Here is a 22,638-nt window from a genome sequence, read left to right on the forward strand (position 1 = left end):
TGATAACTGGAAATAAGGATGCAAACTCTCGATTAAATTGGTCACAGGTTACTCTGTATTTTCTTTTTCATTTAGATGCAGGTTATATGCATCTGTCATGTAGATTTTGTATTGAGGATAGAATACTGTATCTCTCATGTAATTGGTCAAAATATTGACATTTTTTTAAAAAACCTAGATACTAACAAAAAAAAGTATAGTTAAGATCTGTGGTAGTATATTATGTACATCTAATCTTTTGAAACATCCTTCGGAGAAGAATGGCCAATAGCTTAGTTAGCTAAGTGTTTCAAGTCTACCCATAATGCTAACCTTTTCTCCATCGGTGGCATGAGACTCCATTTTACTCAGAGTTCGGGAAAATGAACAAGCACTTAGTGGGCTATGACGTACTTGACCAGTTAAGTTCTTTGACAACTCAAAATTAACTAAAACATATGAAGGTTTATTTCTTCACAAACTTAAGCAAGAAAGGAACTTAGACCCTTGTACAGTAGTTTTATAAATCCAACTTATAGTTTCTCAGATACAGATATATATTCATATTTGGGCACCTCTATATACAGAGGTTGTTCCGTCTACGTTTGGCCAATTTCGTTCCTCCCCCCTCCCGGGCAGATTGGACTCACCCGAACTGGCGCGTGGCATCCTGCAGTGTTGTGCAGTGACTGTCTGGGAACGGAGTTGTTTATCTGCGCGGACGAAAATAACGCACAAAACAGGAACATTGTTGAGTGTTGTGTGCGGGTTTCCGCTCTGTGACCAACATGCCACCCAAACTAAGCCAGTTTTGGGAAGGCTATGTTGCGGCTCTTTATGACGCCCAGTTTAGTGTTTCTGTCATTAGAAAACAATGCAAGAAGAATGGTTGCAACATCACTTTAAGTGGAATAAAACATGTTATTAAAAAGTACAAGAGCAACGAAGTTCCACCATTTGGATCACCAGCGAAGTTGCCTAGGAAGCGGGAATGCACCGAGGCCACCCCTACCATGCAGAGGAAACTGCGCAAAATGGCAATACAAGAAAATCCGCCAACACAAAGGTGTATGGCTAATCGTCTTGACGTGTCTTTGGGGACTGTGAGCCGGACCTTACACCATCAACTCAAGTTGGAAAACGTCATGAAAGCTCGCTGCCATCTTCTCACGGATGCCCACCAAAAGGAACGAAAGTGTAACGCCCGGAAGCTGTACGAACGGCATCTGGCAAAACAGGTGGAAGCACGTCGTAACGCTCGATGAAGCATGGATTTACCTTTCCGACTACGGTAAACCGAGAGCCATCATGTACCGAGAGAAAGGCGCAAAGAACTTCAGAAGGTGGGTCCGTGTATGTAAAGAATCCTTCCCAAAAGGGTTCATGGTCATTACTGGCTACTGTTACCGAGGTAAACTGAAGATTCGTAGGGTGGCGAAGAACTGCAAAATAAACTCTTCAGTATTATCAGGAGCAGATCATGCGACCGATCTACGAGCATGAGATTCCAACAATGTACGGAAATGATGCCAACCTGGTGCGCATTCACATGGACAAGGCCTCATCACATGCTTCACGATCGTCCCTCGCATTCTACAGGGAGATGGAGGAGGCAAGTGGTATACAGGTGATACCTTTCAATGAGGTACCTGTTAAATCTCCAGACGCAAGTCCTATGGACTATTTGGCTTGCTGAAGCGGGCTTTGGGAAAACGGCGTGTGACAACTGTGGAAGGACTTTGGAAAGCTGTGCAAAGTGAATGGGACAAGATTCCCCTCCCAGTTCTTCAGAGAAGCCTATTACAGTGGAAATTATGCTGTGGGGCTATTGTTAGGAACCAAGGGACACACATCGAGCACTTACGGACCTGGTGCCATGGATTCGTCTAAATTTTTGGGTAAGTCAAAATTGGCCAAATGTAGACGGAACAACATCTGTAGTTGAACTATACAAACTTTTAACCCTTAAAGAAAAGGTATAACGATAAAACGTGATTTTATTTATTTCTTTTATTACAGAAGAAAACTAAGGAAAAACTTCACAAAAAAAAAAAATTAAAAGTTCACACTGATTCACTGGTGGTTCTTGAGTAAACCCAATACAAGAGTTGACACCAGTACTTTACATTATCTTGGTAAAAGAAATATAAGAAAAAATCACTCTCACATATATTTATAAAAATAACAAAATTAACCTTTTTACTCACGATTACATGGCCGGCCTTTAGAAAGAATTGGCGCTTTTCAAACTTGAGTGGGATTTTTTCATCAGAAGATCGAGCTTGTGGGGGTTAAAACAACAGAGCTCTCGACACTGGGGACCACTTCATTAAAATCCTCGTTGTTCCATCTTCTTTTTCCGACGAACCTTGGTGTCTTGTTGCTGGAGAAAATCCTTCTCTGCAACCTCAGCTTCACTGACTGAAAATCTGCTAAACTGCTGCAGGCAGAGTTCACTCCCGCACGATCTCTTTTCCGGAGAGCCTTAATGCCGATTTAACGTTTCTAGTGCTTCTGCAAACAACGGCGGACTAGCATGGTCTTCCGACTGAAGACTCTACCACTTCGCCAGAAGAAAATGTCACCCGAGGTATGCAAAACTCAACAGAGCACTAAATTGCGCGACCACCTTCCAGTCAAAATCTCCGCGCCAACTGCTTCAACTACTCCGCGTGCAAATCCACGAGCGCTTACTTCCCTTTGTGTATCGGACCCAGTCTAGTATTTCAAAAAGGAGTGTCACGATTCGTCTTGCTGCTTTCTTCCCGGAACGTTCTGTAAACAATCTGTTACACAGGGAACTGGTAAACCCATACAACTTCGTATACGATACCTAGTACTCTTGTTAGAAAAACAATCACAAAGGGTTTAAAAACAAAGCATCTAAAAGAGAAAGATTAGTGTAACCTTAGAAACGGCTTTTTGATTACATGTAGGAGTAACAGGCCAAAAACTAAGGAATAGATTCTAAGGAGCGAATTTCCCAGCATCGAGGAGATGGGGTTTCGCTGTTACCATCCCCAATGTCGAGATGACGGGGTACTATGAAAGAAGAAGGGCTGGTTACATAAATATCTCTCGCCCGAAAGCTGAGTGGGTCCTCACACTAAAGTGGAGTAAATTTCTTTCACCAGAAGGTGAAGTGGGAGATCTTTTTCTCTCGGCTGTTAGGAGGAGTTTACCTCTTGCCCGTAGGCAGAGCCCTATTTCTCTCGTCCGCAGACGGAGTCAAACTGAGATGCTAGCCCCGCTCTCGTCTTTATATTGGGTCGGCGACGCTAGCGTAAGCAAGTGGAAGAAATATAAACTATTAAAATTATATTCCTACATTAAATATTGAGTTAGTTTACCAAATTAGAGGTGTAACCTGTTTTTAAATTTATACATTTCTAATTACATGTTTTTATCAGAAAGATCACAAAAATAGAGGTGCGACTCATACAAATTGTGACGAGACGGGTTCCTTACACTTTGCACAAGACTTAAATCAATGTTAATCTTTTAAAATAGCCTGTGACTTGAGGAATTCTGCATTTTTATTCCTTAGTTTGTCAAGAAAGATTCAGATTGATCCATCCCTACTCCATATAATAAAAACCCATGGGGCAACAGCCCACGAGGATCAGGGCAGGGTCTACCTACCGACTGCCAGCCTCACTCACCTGTGAGGTGGGAGATCATTCAACCAGTCACTGAGCAACTTGTGGTCAGCACGAGGAACCCTCAGTCATTGTTGTAGGTTTTCCTACGACCGGGTAACGCTACTAATTCGTAGCTCCCAAATTTCCTCAGGATGTTGGATGGCCACCAGTCCCATACACTGACCAAAATCTGATAAGTTGTTACAATTCCCCCTAGAAGACAAACCTACGTAAAGATAAGAGCAATAGGCACTAACTGATTCACATTACAGTTCTCATGCATGACCCTCGTCAAGTTATGAAATAATATGCACATGTTCTTAAAGAGTATAGTTTTTATTCTGGTCTCTTCCAATAAAACACCCAATTCCATCACAAAGCTCCCAACCCCCATTTTGTACATTAGCACCAAGAAACCCAATAAATATATACACATTTGTTGTTACAAAAATATAATGGTCCTCGTATCACAGGAATGTAGTTGAGGTGACTTAGTGGAATATCGGTAAAGCATTTAACTTCCAGTTTTCGTGCCAGCGAATCCTCTGAAACACTTCCAGGTTCTTCTTGAACTTGGTCCGCATTTCGAACTGTTCCTTGCTCTTTGGGAAACCCGAGAACCAGTTCTGAAGCTGACAGGAAAGCTGCGCTGCATCTGGAAAGATTAGGCTGTTTTCTTCATGGTGGACCAGCTCGTTCAAACTGTGAAAAGGAAAGAACTAATTAGTACAAAGATAAATGAGTTGATAGTAATTGTTGGGGCTAGGATCTTAATAATACCAGAAAATACTCTACAGGGTGGGCTACTAAATAACGAGAATGGCAGTCTGCGTGTGATGTTACTAGGGGAGGAGGGGTGCGAGAGTTGGAAGGCATTTAGTTTGAAGTGTGATGATTAGGGCTCGGAAGTTGAGGAAAAATCCTTTTTTTTTTCCCTAGTGTCCGAAGACTAGGCCCAACATAATATATGTTCATTTTGGGTCATTGTTGGCCAGATAAAGGTGGGTTTTATTTGTCTCTTTTTGTGTTCTTTGGCTTATTGGTCCTTTTTTTTTAGGTCTTAATGGCTTAATTGCAAAATTAGTTGCAGCTTCATCCACCCACCAGAAACATGGTGAAACAAAAAAGTACAATGAGTTGATTCTAATAGATTATCTTTATGCACAAACCTGCCAAATAGATATCACCTCACCTGCTCACCTAACTTTGCTAACAGAATTAAGTTATTTGATACTTACCAAGGGAATTCATAAGCACATACAGGGAGTCCACACCCAAACATGTCCACAACTTTCATCGGCAAATCGAGCCCACTGGAGGACGTGTGCAGGCACACACCCAAATCTGCACTGGCTGTAATGAAATTTTAACACAATTATTTCTGAATATGCTGCAAGACTCGCACATATATTAAGTATTCATATTACTAAAAAAATGTGTCTAATGTGATTTTAAAATGAAATAAAGCCACAATTTACGTTTATGGAAAATGGACCGAAGTCCACTTTATTCTGAAATAAGGCTCTTTAGGTTTAAAGTACTCTTTAAGTACACATGATGAAATAAAGTTAAGTACAAAAATCTCATTTTGTGAATGAAAAAACAATTTTAAAAATTTCCACTGTCGAAAAAGTTCCTGTGTCCACGAATATGGACCCATATTCTGCAAAGATCCTAGGTGTTGTTGATGTAGTTGGTTGTTGCTACTGATATGAACATGTTTACAACAATGCAACCAAGGGAAACTTTGGGCCAAGTTATTTAAACCGAGGTGAAAGGTTTCGCGGATGGTGCTATGGTTATGGTGCCAGGGTCACGCCAAAAAGGGCTCTTCTGGAGGAGTATCTCTGGAATGGGTAGGGAGGAAAAGTTGAAAATGTCGGTGATCGAAAGGGACCTGGATGGTATGTCCTGAATTGACCTAGGGGCCAAAAAAATGTGTTTTTCAATGTTCGACCGGTGTCGAAACCATGGGTCGCTCTATGATTTTTTTTACACTGAACCTATTTGAGATGAAACAAACCATCAAGTCACATATGAAAGATGAGGTTTTCGGGCTACCACGTGGTATTTTTTGTTTTGCCAATCCGACCAATAGCAAGCGAGCATTTATTTTTAACTAAATAGATTAATGTCTCCACGAAAAGTGCCTGTAATTATACATTTAAAATAATATCTTATTAACCTGTATTGACATACACAGTCCGTCCAATGGGAAAGGTGACTAATTTTGTTGCCACGGAACCACCAGTGTCATCTATGGAGAAGTATATGTACTACGTAGCGACACATTTAGACTTTCTTCCGGCAAAGTTGCAAAGCGCTAGCATCGACGTTTGACACATACGTATCTTGTGACTGACAGTACCTGCTGAACGTCGGTCGGAAACAGAGCAATGGAGCAACGTCCCAACATTAAATTCTGTTTCAAATTTGGTAAAGATGCAACAGAGACGTTTCAAATGATTCAAACTGTTTACAGTAGTGAGGCATTGAGCCGTAACAATGTGTTTAAGTGGTATGAAAGATTTCCTGATGGTCGGGAGAGCATTGAAGACGATCCTCGACCAGGACCATCAGTGACTGACGAAAATGTCGAAAAAGTGGCGGAGATTCCCATCATCCACAAGGAATTCACTCCAGAGGGTCGCACTGTGAATGCTGAGTATTACGTATGTGTTTTGCATCGTCTATTGGCCAGGATTCGTAGAGTTTGGCCTGAATATCGAGAACAGGGCTCATGATGTCTATTGCACGACAATGCACCCGTACACAAGAGCAGGTTGGTACGCCAGTTTTTGGCGAAAAATGGGATAGTGGAGCTCGGTCACCCCCATACTCTTTAGATTTAGCTTCATGCGACTTCTGGCTATTTCCAAAACTGAAATTTGTGTTGAAAGGAAGGCATTTCGACACCATTCTAGACATCCAAAAGGCTTCGACCGCGATTTTGGAGGCAATTCCGAAACAGGAGTACCAAGACTGCTTCACAAAGTTCTAGAACCGCTTCAGTGCATGTATTGACTCACAAGGTGTCTATTTTGAATAAACGTTATTGTAAACTACCAGTCCACAACGTCTTGCCTTTCATTTCTCATTAGTCACCTTTCCCACTGGACGGACTATGTATGTCACATTTTTTTTTTCATGCAAAATGTTGGAAATAACATTGTATTACTTGAAATAAAAAAGGTACTCATACTTCCAATAACAAATTCATTATAACATTTTTTGTGTCTCATGTAAAATTTGAAATTGTGGACTTGGGTCTATTTTCCGTAGAGGTCGTCCTCAGTTTGGCAGCTAACAATAAAGACAATATAGAACTGATTTGACATTTACAAGTACTGACAATAAATGGAGAACTGATCTGATAAAAATCCATAGTGCAACAGCCTTGCTCCCACATGGGAGATCTGCCAACCAGCTATTGGGTGACGTGTGCTCAGCACAACAAACTCCCAGTCGTTGTACGTTTCCGTGACCAGGTTACGCTACTTATTTGTAGCTCCCCAATTTCCTCACGATGGTGGGTGTCCAGCAGTCCCATACACTGACCAAAATATCAGGAGAAAAGTAGTAATGCTTCCCCCAGGAGACTCCAATCTGCATGCATCTTGTAGCCAGAGCCCAAAACATGCACCTTACACCACACGACCATGGTGCAAGACAAGAACATAAGTGTTATTTCATTAAAAACCTATCAATAATGGTAAAAAAAACTTGCCAAACGTCTGGTCATCGTATTATTGTTATTTCAAACAATATTATTATTGTTATCATAAACAACTTGACTGCCCTCAGCACCCTTTTACAAATCTTTTGTGTCACCTAAAATTGAATACTGTTCTCCGATCTGGTCTATGGCATGCCCCTCAAATTCAGAGAGACTAAATTCCATCCTAAATTTCTTCCTGGCCATTGTTCGACACCAAATTCCATCCACAAAACACTTGCAAAAGTCCATCCTCCTGCAAGTGTTAAATATCCAAACTCCTCAAGACTGGATGACCATATATTTCTATATAAAATAGTGAATGGCAACATCAGAAGTGACCGCCTTCTTCAGGAAATTCACTTTGGTGTTCCTGCCCACTCAACAAGAAGCACTCAACTTTTTGCTTCTCAGAAGCCGAGATTGTGCCTCATCCAGCACTCTCTGTTCCATAGACTGCCTAGTCAATATAATAATCTAGGAAGCCAAATAGACATTTTTGAAAATCTGGACCGTTTTAGAAGAAAGTTAACTAAAAGTATGTAACCACATGTAATTTTTCTATGTTATTATTTTTGTTGTACAGAGTGTCCGAAAAGTCACGCAAACCGGTGTTTACGACCGTATAACGGAATGAGAAGAAACGCTTGCTGCCTAGAGAATGCCCTGTATATTGGGAAAATTTAGAGAGACAAACATATGTAAGAACATGCATGTTTTAATAACAAATAAGCAAAGTGTTGCCAAAGGCGGAAATTTTTTTTTTGCAAATCATGTGTATTGATGCACAGAAATCACTGATGTAAATTATTGCAACATTTCACAATACCAACGAACAATTTGGATGGCCATCTATTGAATTTGACAGAAAAATAACTTTGACGAAGTTTCAAAAACATTGCACAAGGGAATAAATGGGCTGTTCCAAAAATCGATGTTTTCACAATATTACGAGGGACACTGGCAACACTGTTGCTGTCACGTGTCACTAACAGACGTGTTTCACCTCAGGCTATCACACTAAGGCACTTTTAACGACAAAGGAGAAAGTTGGTTATTCTCGAACATATGCAATAAATTACATACACCTTGCAACCCTGAAATGTGGGTATCCGAGGAACATGTATCAATTGTTATGTTTTCTGTGCCTTAGGTGGTTGCTGTTTGCCGCGAACGGCATTCCAGATTGTGCCTACTTATACTGACGTCGTGTATGTGTTTTCAAAATGCCATATTCTACACAGGAAAGAGTGTATATTGTTGAAGAATATATCCGAACATTGTCCTATTCTGGCGTAAGAGAAGCATTAAGTGCCAAGTTTCCGACTAGTACCTCTCCAGATAAGTCGTTAATTTTTCGTCTTGTACATGACAGGCAACGTTCAGGGCACCTTGTGTTAGGAGCTGATGTTCTGCAGCGTGTTGAACAAAGAATAGTGACGTCGCCACAAAAGTCTGTTCGGAAGCTCACCTCAGAATTGGACCTATGCAAGTCAACTGCTCACAAGGCTATACGGAAATTGAAATTTTACCCGTATAGAGTTCGTGTTGTTTATGAATTGAAAGCGGTGGATGTCCCGGCACGGTTGCGTTACTGTCATTGGTTTCAATAATTCGTTGGACAAAATGGTGTCAATGTACTGAATAAAGTTTTTTTTAGTGACGAAGCCTGGTTCCAATTGCATGGGTATGTCAACAGTCAAAATTCCAGGCATTGGGCGACAGAAAACCCACATCAGTTGCATGAACTACCCTTGCATTCTCCGAAAATCGGTGTATGGTGTGGAATATCGCGACGTTGTATTGTGGGACCGTTATTCTTTGAGACAACAGTGGATACCGCTGTGTACGGGGATCTCATAATGCAATTCGTTGCTCTCTTGAAAGAAGAAGAACGTGATGCTTGGCTACAGCAAGATGGAGCAACTTGCCATACATCTAATGAATCTCTTCGTATGCTGAGAGAATTTTTTGGTGGTCGTCTAATATCCAAGGATTTATGGCCCAGTCGCTCGCCCGATTTAACATCTGCAGATTTTTTTCTGTGGGGTTACTTAAAGGGGAAAGTATACCAAACGAGACCCAGAACATTAGAGGAGCTGAAACGAAACATTAAACAGGAAATTGATAATATCGGTGCTGCAACCCTCAGGAAGGTATCTGAGAACATGATCAAGCGAACCAACTTATGTATCCAAGAAAATGGTGGACACTTCGAACATTTGCTTTAATTTGTAGGGATACCCACATTTCAGGGTTGCAAGGTGTATGTAATTTATTGCATATGTTCGAGAATAACCAACTTTCTCCTCTGTCGTTAAAAGTGCCTTAGTGTGATAGCCTGAGGTGAAACACGTCTGTTAGTGACACGTGACAGCAACAGTGTTGCCAGTGTCCCTCGTAATATTGTGAAAACATCGATTTTTGGAACAGCCCATTTATTCCCTTGTGCAATGTTTTTGAAACTTCGTCAAAGTTATTTTTCTGTCAAATTCAATAGATGGCCATCCAAATTGTTCGTTGGTATTGTGAAATGTTGCAATAATTTACCTCAGTGAGTTCTGTGCATCAATACACATGATTTGCAAAAAAAAAATTTCCGCCTTTGGCAACACTTTGCTTATTTGTTATTAAAACATGCATGTTCTTACATATGTTTGTCTCTCTAAATTTTCCCAATATACAGGGCATTTTCTAGGCAGCAAGCGTTTCTTCTCATTCCGTTTCGCTATTCCGTTATACGGTCGTAAACACCGGGTTGCGTGACTTTTCGGACACTCTGTATTGTTATTATTTTTGTCCTATGTTCTATAAAATCGTTCCAATGTAAAATGGCTAATGCTGTATTTGGAATCTTCTATTAAATAAATAAATAAATTTCAAAATAAGATCAGAGTACTGGTTTTTGCAAGTTCAACATGAGTATGAGTGATCATTCAGAATACTGGAAATGATTGTGCAATTAAGTTTTAAGTACATAGAAACTAATTTGAGAGTTTTATAGATGCAAGGAGTTACATCATGAAAAGCAGGATGTGTAAGTGCCCATTGTCTGAAACATTCCTTGCACATGGAAAACAATTGTATTCACATGGAGCAGATGAAAGAAAGTGCAGAAATACCAGGATAATCAAATTGAACAATCTTAAACTAACACTGTAAGCAAGTATAATGTTAAAATCATGAAACCTGTTCTACTCCTATTTTACAGTCTTCAAGGAGAAAGGAAAGCACTTACCCAATAATTTAGGATAATCACTGAATTCCAGCCATGGGGTGCAGATTTCCACATGCTGCCATTCCTTCTTAGAAATCAGGTCACAGTAATATTCCTTCATGGGACCTTTCCCTGTGATGACGCATATCAGTTGCGGAAACTCTGTGGGGTTGTTTCGAACAGCTTCTTCATACTCTGTAAACATACATTACGCACTGTCACAATAGTCACATGCAGAAATCATATTTGTCTTTTCTTTTTCCTTAAATTATAATAGTTTTCTTTACACTAGGAATGATCATAAGTGTCTTTTTAATGCAAGAATTTCCTAATTATTCTATTCTTAAACACAGTGCTTTGAAAGTTATTTTTCTACTCCGTGGGTGGAAAAAAGTCAAGTATCTATTTTTTAATAAGAGGCATCTAAAAATTGTTCTTCGTTGCATTTTCGTATTATAATGAAAAAATCACTAAAAAGTAGTTTTTTTCTTCCAGTTTGCAAGAACGGGGAACTTCACATCATACAGTTCATAATCCACAATTGATATAAGATGGATTGTTTTTGCATCTCTGTGGAAGAAGTCAATTGCAGATCTTCACTAGATGCTTCAAAAATTGAAATTTTAGGCAAACGTGCAATCTTGAAATGCGTAATTTCAAATTCAATTAAATTGTAAAAAGCCGTTTATATGACACATTTGATCCAAATCCAGAAGTTTAACATGTGTATCTCAAGTATGACCACACATTATTATTGACCACTCCTAATATGGTAAATGCGCGGATGACGTGTGGCGAGATGCGGCCAATCTCCGACTCCGCTGGCTGCAGGTGACTTGTACAGTGTTGACGCTTTGCTGCATTTACACGGTCTACGCTGCAGGAATACTGGAAGTGCGTTCTGTTGGTCCGATTCAAAACATTGTGGCAGTGAAAATAATGAATAAACAATTTATCATATTATGAATGAAATACATTTTCTTTGTATACTTTAGATATTGTTATATTTTATAGCTTTTATCCAATCTTTATACGGACGTCATTTTCTCCGTATCATTTTTTGTCGCTCATTTAAAAATAGTAACTGCAACGATGAGCTTGATTTGATGAAGGCAATGAAATATCTTACCAAATATTCGAACCCGTGCTGGCTTCGCAGTCTCCTCTGTATAAAAAAATTACTTGCCTGCGATGTACAGCAACAGCAACTTCATAACAAAGGAAAACAGCAAGAAAAAGTGCATGTAAGGGATCTTATGTGTGTTGACTGATTGATTTAGTTTCTTTTACTTTGCGTTTTGTGCCTCTTGGCTAATTTGTGAAGATAGGGATGAGTGATGGAATTGATGAATGGACATTCACAAACAACCAAGCCCGAGCGGGATTCGAACCTGGGACCCTTGGCATCGCAGCGCGATGTGCTAACCACTCTGCCACAGGGTCCGTCGATCTTATGTATGTGTGTGAGTTCAGGCTATATGGTAGGAACACAAGAGTGATAAAAGAAAATCTGCATTCGTCAAATACAGCATCTGAACAATGCTTCTCTGTGCACAACAATTCGCTTTGTAACCAAAACTTTCGGCTTATTATCCGTGTCAAACCTGCTGGCTGAACGCAAAGTTTAAAGGGCTGCCGGCGGCTTGTGCCAACAGAGCGCACTTCGTCGTAGCAACAAGACAAAAAACGCGTAAGCCGGTTGCCAAGAGAAACAATTCTGTCTGTCGTTTTCAATTTGCAGAATATGAAAAGATAAGCCATAAAAATTTGATTTTTATTCCATACTCATTATTTAGATATGCTTTGCATCGCCATTGGGCTGGCCAATACCAAGATTGCAACACTGTTAATAAACATTAATATTGGCTGTTCCACAAATGATAGCAACATTATACCAGGTGTGCCGGTTAATAATTCTTAATTTCGTCGCTGGAAGCAAGGGTTGGTGCACAGTCTCAACTGTTATGTCATTGTGTTGCCAGGACAGTACCTGACAAAATGCCGTGGATGTGCAACCGAATGCGAGTGATCGTGATATTTGGTTTGTGTGGGAAACATGTTGACCTTCAAACCAAAAAAGGAGCATGTGCTGCACGTCCTGCTTTTCTTATTCAATCAAAAGAAAAACGCGAGTGAAAGCCATCATATCCTTGTGGAAACGTCCGGTGACAATGTCCTAACGCAAGATGCGTGTGTGCGTTGGTTTCGACGATTCAAAAGTGGTGATTTGGACTTGAAAGACAATGATTACCTGGGCCAGCCGAAAAAATTCCAAGATGCCGAATTGCAAGCTCTGTTGGATGAAGACAATACGCAAATGCAACAACAACTGGCAGAGAAGTTAAATGTTGGTCGCCAAACCATATCTGATCGTCTTCATGCCATGGGAAAGATCCAGAAGGCAGGAAAATGGGTCCAACATCGTCTGAATGACAGACAAATGGAAAAGCAAAAAACTGTGTGTGAAGTGTTGCTTTCTTGGCATGAAAGAAAGTCGTTCTTGCATCGGGTAGTGACTGGGGATGTAAAATGGTTCTACTTCGAGAATCCAAAACACAAAAAGTCATGGGTTGACCCAGAACAACCTTCAACATCGACAGCAAAACCGAATCGCTTCGGAAGGAAGACAATGCTGTGCATTTGGTGGGATCAGAAGGATGTGGTGTACCATGAGCTTCTGAAACCAGGTGAAACATTGAATGCTGTTCGCTACCGTCAACAACTCATCAATTTGAACCATGTATTGATTGAAAAGCACCCAGATTGGGCGACAAGACACGGAAAAGTGATTTTGCAGCACGACAACGCCTCATCACACACAGCGAATGGCGTCAGACACACCATTTCTGCACTTGGCTGGGAATTCTTGCCCCACCCACCATGCTCACCAGACTTAGCCCCTTCGGACTTCCATTTGTTTTCATCGATGTCTCACTCACTTTCCTAGCAACACTTCAACAATTACGAAGATCACCTCAAAATGTGAACGATTTTTCTGGAAGGGCATCCACAATTTGATGGACAGATGGGCACAATGTCTAGCTAGCGATGGTGCATACTTTGAATAAAGCATTTGTTACCTTTCTCCCAAGATACACTTGTTTTCTTTCGGATCAATTAAGAATTATTAACCGGCACACCTGGTATACGGCCGAGATTATTTACACCTACACAAGCTTCAATCACAATAAATTTCATATTTTTACGACTGGTTTTGAAGAAGCTACACACGATTGAATCCGACTTACATAAAACACACACGAAAAAACTACACATTTACGAACATTTTTGTTTGAATAGAGAACAGAGCTAAAATCAATTTGTCTTGCTTTTTTCTAAAAGTACACACTTGTAGCTTTCCAATGAGGTATATTTAACTTTTTTCCTCCCACGGAGTACAATTTTACAAGTACGTAAACAGGGGGCTCAATATTTTTGTCACAGATAGTAGTGATGTATCTACATACTACTGGTGTCATGTTATCTGGGGCATTATAGTACCGTTAAACTGTGAGAAATAAATATAGTTGCCATGACTTATGCCCCAGCCCTCCTAAGTAACCAAATTGCAGTTAACTGATCCAAAAAGTAAACTCAGTTACAGCCAATACTTTAAAAGTAAGTAAGTAAGTAAGTTATTTTGACAGTCCAGGTTGGCCACTCTAGGACCATGTCAAAATTCAAGTATAATTCCCAGTTTTCAAGGTGAACTTCTAAAAAATTCAAGGGTACAAGTAGATGTTTTCTCTGTTTCAACCTTACGTATTACCACCTCTCACCCCACAACACATTGGCTGAATTTTGGCAATTTTTTAAAGATATTTTGCAAAATATCAGTCGCCACATTTATTTACAGTTTAATGAGAATGACACCATTGACGGTTTTACATGATTAGTATTTTGTAAATTATTCTACACAAAATATTTGCTACTTTTGCCTATAAAAATCATTGAATTTTAAATCAAGAGAAATTTAAGTGTATGTACGGTTTACATATCCTTTCTTAGAGACTAATAAACACCATTAAATGATTACGAGATTAATGTACTGATTGACTGATTGGTTTGCTTTATTTTACTTTGTATGGGGACGAGTGATGACATGATGAAATTGATGAATGGACACTCACAACCTTCCATGCCAAGGCCGGGATTCAAATCCGCGACCCCTGGTGTCATAGCACGATGTGCTAACCACTCTGCCATGGTGGCCGGCTTTGAGTAATACTGAAATGTGGAAAGAAAAACATAACACACATTCGAGAGTACTGCACGGAACCACTTTCACTCGCTCAAACTCGTTCGAGTATTCCACCCTCGAGTGTATACAATCAAATATCACTTTAATGTAACAATAATCACGGCGATTGAGGGAAATGCTCTTCCTGCAGTAACACACACACACACATATCAACTTAAAGATTAATGTACTGTCACAAAAAGTGATTCTCATATCTACAAAATCCATATTTACATTATTCTATATATTACGAGGGAGAATCAAATTAAAACCACAAAAGTGCTATTAAAAATCTTTTTATCTTTCTACAGTAGGTGTTTGGAAATTTGCAGACAGTAATTGACGTCTTTTCGAGCTGGTAGTACGAAGCAGTGCTGGTAGGTGGGGTTGGATGTGAGTAACAGCTGATTCAAGATGGTGGCACCACTACGCAGTTGCACCAAGCAGGAATAGTGTGGAGTTATTCGATTTTTATGGAGTGAAGGTGTGAAACCGGTTGATATTCACCGGAGAATGCAGACGAAGTATGGGGACCCCTGTCTGTCACAGCGGCAAGTCTACGATTGGTGCAAGAAATTCGCAGAAGGTACAACTTTATTGACTGATGCTCCCCTTCTGGGTCAGGCTTAGCAAGTTGTGACAGAGGAGTCCATAGCCGCAGCAGATCGGCTTATTCAGGATACCTGGCATGTCACCCTGGCTGAAATGGCTTTCTTGCTGAATATGAGTTTTGGTTCAGTACAACACATAGTGCATGACGAACTCCGCTACAGAAGTGTCTGCCAGGTTGGTTCCTCAACAGCTGATGCAGGAACTGAAAGTCCGTCGGGTTGAAGCATGTCAAAAGCTGCTGAGGCATTATGAAGAGGAGGGTGAGGATTTTCTAGCTCACTTTGTCACCGGGGATAAAAGTTGGGTGCACCATTTTCAACCGGAGACGAAATGTGCAAGCAAAGAATGGCGACATTCGTCTTCGCCGAAACCAAAGAAGTTTCGCAGCCAGCCCTCTGCAGGGGAAGTCATGTTGACTTTATTCTGGGATAAGAAAGGTCCTATTCTGGAACACTACATTTCCCACGTACGACAGTGACTAGTGCCACCTACACCGAACTTCTCAAGAACCAGTTGAGGCCAGCGATACGCAAAGCAAAGGGGATTGCTGAGTGTAGGTGTTTTGCTTCAACATGATAATGCCCATCCTCATTCTGCTTGTGTAACCATGAAAACCATAGATGACCTACACTTCAAGTGCCTACCACATCCGCCATACTCACCAGATTTGGCACCATCTGATTTCCACATCTTTGGTCCATTAAAGGAGCACCTTGGAAGGCAGAGGTTCAAGTCTGATGAAGACATCCAATCTGCAATACCCGAGTAGCTACACAGTCAACCGAAAGAAGTTTTCTCACGCGGTATCGAATTACTACCTATCCGATGGCGTAAGTGCATTGAACTGGGAGGGGACTATATAGAAAAATAATGTACAATCAAACATTATCCCTGCATTAAAATATTGGAAAAAAAATTAATTGCGGTTTTCATTTGATTCTCCCTCGTGCTTACTTTAAGTTATTTTTTTTTTAAAAAATCACATGATATAAATCAATTCTCCTTGAAAGAATACAATTATTTTCCTCGTAGTTCCAATAATCAACTTGCTCATTCTTTCAGGTGTACATTTAACACCCCCCCCCCTTTCCTTTTCCAAACACTACTTTCAAATCTTTGATACATGGCTATTTGCACCTTTGAAATTTTGTGGAAGTCTGAACTTCCAAGAATGAAGCGTTTCTTAAAATATCTTAACCTGATAGGTTTTACAGTAGAACAGGACCCATCCATTAAAGGCTAATATTTGCTATGAGCATCCACATTTATTATTATAATGATGAATCTTAAGAATTAAAATGAAAAAGTGATACTTTCTTAGAATACATTATGCAAGTGAATGTATTTGTACAATTACGGGACACATACACAGGTAGAACAAATGCCTGTTATTATACTTCGAACTTGGACTTAACAGTGCAAAATATCTTTTATAAACACTAACAGGAGGAGACATTATTTATTTTCGATGGTGGATTGTATAGTGAATGCGGATGTTTGAAGATAAATTTCTTTAGTGAATATATAAATAAGACCCTTTTAATTCTTACGCAAATTTCAAAATCATTTGGGAATTAAAATTACATTGAACAATTAACAAACTGTACAATAGTTCACCTTCTAAGCAGAAGAGTAGAGTACCAAAGTCTTCATCTTCTGTCCAACTGGTACTGGATATCAGCAAAGCAGGCCTGTCTTCACGTAGAACTACTCTTCCATCGGCAAACCTTTCTGTGAAGACAGTTACATCTGGAACAGCGCTGCTGAACACAGGATATTTCTTCGACATCCGCACAAACAACTCATGCTTCTCTTCCAGGGAGATAGGATGAAATATCTCGGGAGGTCTGTCGTACAGCACTACAGCTCTGGAAAATTAATAACACGTGTCTGTTTTAACAAGTAAATCTTTTTAACAATGAAAACAAAAAATTCCAAATCAGGAATGTCACAATTACTACTTTCCTTTTTTAAAATAATAAACAAAATGTGTATTTTTGTTTGTATCAAAGAATGTTACAAGGCCACCATTCATTTTGACAAAAACATTCCAGGTTTTGCAGACAATTTGAAAATAAATTTCAAGATAATTGTTTAGTGTTTTAACATGCTTATAACTATTTTTCAAGTATTAAACTGCACTTGCTATTCAAGAGAATAAAAGTTTATTCATCATTTTTAAAAACAAATTAACAAAAATAAAATTAGTGACACTAAAGAGGAACAATTGCATCAGCGATGGCCATTGCGCTTGCTGACACTCGATATGCACTTCCTTTCTTTTGGTTTGCTTCGTAACAGTTCTAATGTATACTTTCCCCTCTTGTTTTGTGTAAAATGCTTCGCCTTTGCTTTCAAATAAAGGTTTTTGCTTCTGCCTCACATCTTTCAAGACCTGTATAACATTCCGTTCTGTAAATATCAAATTATGCAACTATTCTTCCGACCATTATACACTATAATAATAATAATGCTGTTACTCACTTGACGCCCCACTCTTTTTCCAAATGCACCTTCAATGCCTTTGTTACACACAGATTAGCACTTGCTCTCTTCCCGAAGAATCCTTCAAAGTACCTTGAAATTTTGACCAAAGGATGACTTTTTCCTACAGTTAATGCGAGAATGGTGTATCCATAATTGTGCCAATCGATAACAAAGTTGCAGCCAAAGATGTACGAATAGAACCAACAAACTGCCAGGGTTGGTATAGCTGGCGGATTCTGGACCAGAATGTGATGAGATTTTCTTTTCAAAAACAGGGCACAGAGTAAGGTGATGACCTGCCATACAACTTTCAGCACGTATGCAATCAGTCTTGGAAGCCCTGGAAATAAAGGATACAGCACTCATTTATTAAAATTCCTGACACTTGTTTCAATTCTTAATAAGTCTTCTAGCTATAATCTATTCCCTTTTTTTGACAGTAGCTTTTTCAGCTCATTAAAAATATAGACCTTGGTGGAATTTTCATACTGCAACTGAAAACCAGCCTTTGGAAATTTGCTTTTAAAATTAACTGAGTTACCATTACAATTAACCCGTGCAACAGCCCATGAGTACTAGGGCCTACCTACCGACTGCTGGACTCATTCCCTGTCAAGGTGGGCGATCATCTAACCAGTCATGGAGTGACGTGAGGTCAGCACGACGAACTCCAAGTCGTAGTTGTAAGTTTCAATGTCCATGTTATGCTACTCTTTCATTAAAAAAAAAAAAGGAAAAAAAAGTAAAGTGCCCCCCTGTGCTTCACACCATGCCATGAAGGCATATAGGGGGTGAGGAGTTAGGGCCCCACGCTTGCTACTCATTCGTACCTTCCCAATTTCCTCGATGGCAGGCGGCCGCCGGTCCCGTACACAGATCGAAATTTCATCAGAAAACTTACGCTTCCCCCAGGAGACTCGAACCTGCATGTGTCCCGTAGCTGGAGCACAGAGCATGATGCCTTAGACTGGACGGCCACAGTGTACAATTACTCTGCTCAAAAAGTAAACCAGTTCAGTCATTATTACTATGTAAAAGTAACTAAGTAACTTTTGCAGTGATCTTGGCACTTGGGGTCCACACACAAATGCATATATTACAGCGTTGGGTAAAATTTTCAAAGCCGGGAAATGTCTGTAACTCGATTATTTTGTAATTGTTGACATTCATACTTACCTATTCTGCATTGCGAAAGATTGTTTAACAAGGGATTTAGCTATCTTTAACGAAAATAATATCCATTTTCGAGATATCGAGTAACTTATTTTCCCCTTCCGTAGGTATTTTTCTGTGAAAATGAGTGCTAATGGAACCTAACCTAACCTCGTAGGCATACCTCGTCCCCATGATGGTTCGTGGAGCTAACGTCAATGTTTTTTGGGGCTACCGTCAATGGTTTTTGGGGCTACCGTCGATGGTTTGTGGGGCTACCCATGGATGGTTGACGCTAGCCCCCAAAACCATCCTCGGTTAGCCCCACAAACCATCTACGGGTAACCCCAAAAATTCACGATAGCCCCACAAACCATCACGGGGACAAGATATGCCTACAAGGTTAGGTTTGGCCTGTTAGGTTAGGTTCCATTACCACACACACACAAACATGAATTAACGGTGAAATAACTTGACCGATGAAAGAGAACACTTGTATGACGTATCACAAGTCTACAGAAACTCAATTACGTAAGTACTTTCTCCTGTAAATTTGAAGAAACAGTTTCCCGGCTTTGAAAATTTTACCCAGCGTTGTTTCAATACAAATACCTAAATATTTCAATGGAAGTGATAATTAGAAACCAAGAAACAGGTGCCAAAAAAAAAAAAGTTCAAATTCATTGTTTTGTCTAATTTTACCCTTTGTATATTCTTTCATGGTACTACTTTACTATAGGGGTGACACCTATAAATCATTTATTTTGCACTTTTTTACATTGCTAACATACTATTCTGGAATGCGGAACATTTCTTTAGGTGAAATAATGAATTTCTAACGAAAATAATGTCTATTTCTTACATTTACGAGTACTTACTGTTACTCTTTATTTCGATTCTGTAACACACATTATGGCGATTGCGTACTGGTCCATTGCGCGTTGTGAGTGTGTTTTGTCGATTTATGCAGTGTTGCTACTTTGTTCACCAGAAAATACCTACTCTTGTGACCGGATTTCAAATTATGCTACTACCTCGCAAACCATTGACATTAGCCTCATAAACCATCTTCAGTAAGGATAGGTTAGGTTAGGTTAGGTTAGGCAAGCATAGTTAAAAAAAATTAAAGAAAAGTAACAATCCTCGACACGTCATGTTATAGTGAAAACACGGCGAGTTTGAAACACTGACTATGGGGTTTTCGTCATCTAACACAAGGAACATTGTGCTCTCGTGCAGAAAGCAAATGGCGGCAGCAGCAACAGCGTATCGGACAGAGATTTTCGCAGAAAACAACATGCATTTGCATTAAAATGGATCAAAACTACATTCACAAACTTCCACAATGCTACAGAAAATGATTTGCTTAAGTACTTTCTCCTGTAAAAAGTAAGAAATCCGTCACCCCTATAGTAAAGGGTAACAATTGTATAAGTTGGAGACGGATTTCTTCAAATTTACAGGAGAAAAGACGAGAAAGTACTTACGGAATTGCGCTCTTGAGGACTTTCTGAAGCCGGGGAAATTGTTATTTCGAATCGTGCAACTTATTTGGCCTGTAAGTAAGGTATTTTTCGTCATTCATACATCTCCGTTGTACGATAGCTCGTGCTGCCATTACCGTCGACTACGTGAATCAAATGTTCCGTGCGTTCAATTATGGGAGCGAATTTACAATATAGAGAAAGTCTCCAATTTCGTTAATTTTCGGTATACTAACTAATTTTGACCTCCTAATCACGAATCTGTTGAAAAAAACCGGGGGTCACGTCTGAAAATTTGAAAAAAAAAGATTGAATTTTTTTTATATATAGGTGTGTATGCGTAGTTTTACGAACAAAAATGTAATCTCCTGTCATTGTATCCAACCACGCTGTTGTTTTACAAAAAATGATTTATGATGTTCAATTCTAGTACGATCCCTACTTTTTTCGATGAATTTAGGGGTGAAATGAGTGCTAATGGAACCTAACCTAACAGGCCTAACCTAACCTCGTGTGAATGGTTCGTGGGGCTACCCGTGGATGGTTTTTGGGGCTACCCATGGATGGTTTTTGGGGCTAACGTCAATGGTTTGTGGGGCTACCCGTGGATGGTTTTTGGGGCTAATGTCAATGGTTTGTGGGGCTACCCATGGATGGCTTTTGGCGCTAACGAACAATTTTTGTACAATTCCCAGACGTGAACCCTGGTTTTTTACAACAGATTCATGATTAGGAGGCCAAAATTAGTTAGTATACCGAAAATTAACGAAATTGGAGATTTTCTCTATATTGTAAATTCTTACCCGATTATGTAACCTCCTGTCAGTGTAGCAACCACGCGGTAGTTTTACAAGATGACGTGTGAGTGGCTTTTTTTTTCCAATTTAAGGTAAGACTCTAGTTTACGTCCTTTTCCTAAGGAATACGTGTCATATATCGTTGGAAAGCTTATTTTATAAGGAATTCAACAACGTAAATCCAAAGGCGAGGAAAAATTTCCTGAAGGAGTAAATCGAGAAAAAAACGATGTTGTCCGGATATGCGTAAGTGAACGTACTGAGGAATTTTTTAGATGATAAAGCACATATCTAGGGGTGAAATGAGTGCTAATGGAACCTAACCTAACCTCGTAGGCATACCTCGACCCCGTGAATGGATAGTGGGGCTATCGTGAACAGAAAGTGTAAAAAGAAAAAGGTCCTTACCCGAAGAGATGCCGGGTGCTGCACCGCGAACGCAAAGAAGCAATCACCATGCAGATAAGGACGTAAAGTAGAGTCTAGCCTCAATTTTCGCTTAAAAACCTTTTGTGAATAGTTTGTGCGGCATTTATCGGTTCATAAGTTTGGAAAAACTGCACATCAGCTGACGATATACAACGTGAGTCAAGATTTGCCCGCCGAATTAGCAACGACCAATAAATGATTATAATGTTAAAAATAACGCTTTTTTCATGGAAAAAAAAAAGTGATCCCCAGCTTGAAAAATGTTCCGGTATGCATATGAGGTAAGTAGAAATGATTTTTATATGATATATAAACGAGTTTAATGTGTCTCCGGCTTATACAACTGGTACCTTCTGTGTAAATATAAATACTAAATGAACAAGTTTCTCGTTGTTTTGTGTATATTTTGTAAATCTAAAAAGAATACTAACATTTTCGAAATTCTGGACATGGCACCAATTTTCGTATTTTAACTTTCGGATTACACCTCAGTTCTTCAATTGGTTCAGATTCCTTGTAACCAACAATATCAACATTAAAACCCTCTTTTGCCAATGAAACAGAATGATATTGCATTCTTGGACTCCGTCCTATGTCGCCAAGAACTACAATGCAGACGCACTTTCCACTGGATAATGACATCGTCGTGTTATCTGAAACCAAGGTGTATATAGAGGGTCTAAAACTACAACTTGAAATTATAATTTATAAATTACAGCAAGTGTCACTTGTGATATGTAAGCTCATGCTGTATATAACACAGATCCTACGTCCGGAATATAACATGTTAGTGAAACTCTTTTGCGTCCTTCGTATCGGACATTTCTCGGCGTAACATTGGATGCATCCACAAGCATTCAACGTTGGAACATGGGAGCACCGACA

The 22,638-nt window shown here is 39.7% G+C and overlaps 1 protein-coding gene across 1 annotated transcript; it reads right to left on the bottom strand.

The window, feature by feature from the left end:
- Positions 1-3,913: 3,913 nt before the first annotated feature.
- Alg1 (ALG1, chitobiosyldiphosphodolichol beta-mannosyltransferase) lies at positions 3,914-22,551 on the bottom strand. The gene is made up of 6 exons (XM_083136322.1): positions 22,185-22,551; positions 17,889-18,231; positions 17,022-17,272; positions 10,574-10,747; positions 4,859-4,973; positions 3,914-4,322 (listed from the first exon to the last, which is right to left on the bottom strand). The coding sequence occupies exons 1-6, from the start codon at positions 22,393-22,395 to the stop codon at positions 4,112-4,114; spliced, it is 1,305 nt and encodes a 434-aa protein (XP_082992448.1). The 5' UTR covers positions 22,396-22,551; the 3' UTR covers positions 3,914-4,111.
- Positions 22,552-22,638: the final 87 nt, after the last annotated feature.

This window comes from Lepisma saccharinum, chromosome 15 (assembly GCF_977018435.1).
Source record: "Lepisma saccharinum chromosome 15, izLepSacc3.1, whole genome shotgun sequence".
Lineage (NCBI taxonomy): Eukaryota > Metazoa > Arthropoda > Insecta > Zygentoma > Lepismatidae > Lepisma > Lepisma saccharinum.

Excerpts from the sequence above, each read along its gene's own strand:
- Alg1 (XM_083136322.1), bottom strand. The coding sequence starts at position 22,395 with ATGTCATTATCCAGTGGAAAGTGCGTCTGCATTGTAGTTCTTGGCGAC. Across the intron at positions 18,232-22,184 it reads ATGTCCAGAATTTCGAAAAT|GGCTTCCAAGACTGATTGCA; the intron begins GTTAGTATTCTT and ends CTTTATTTCCAG. Across the intron at positions 4,323-4,858 it reads TGTGCTTATGAATTCCCTTG|TTTGAACGAGCTGGTCCACC; the intron begins GTAAGTATCAAA and ends TCCTTTTCACAG.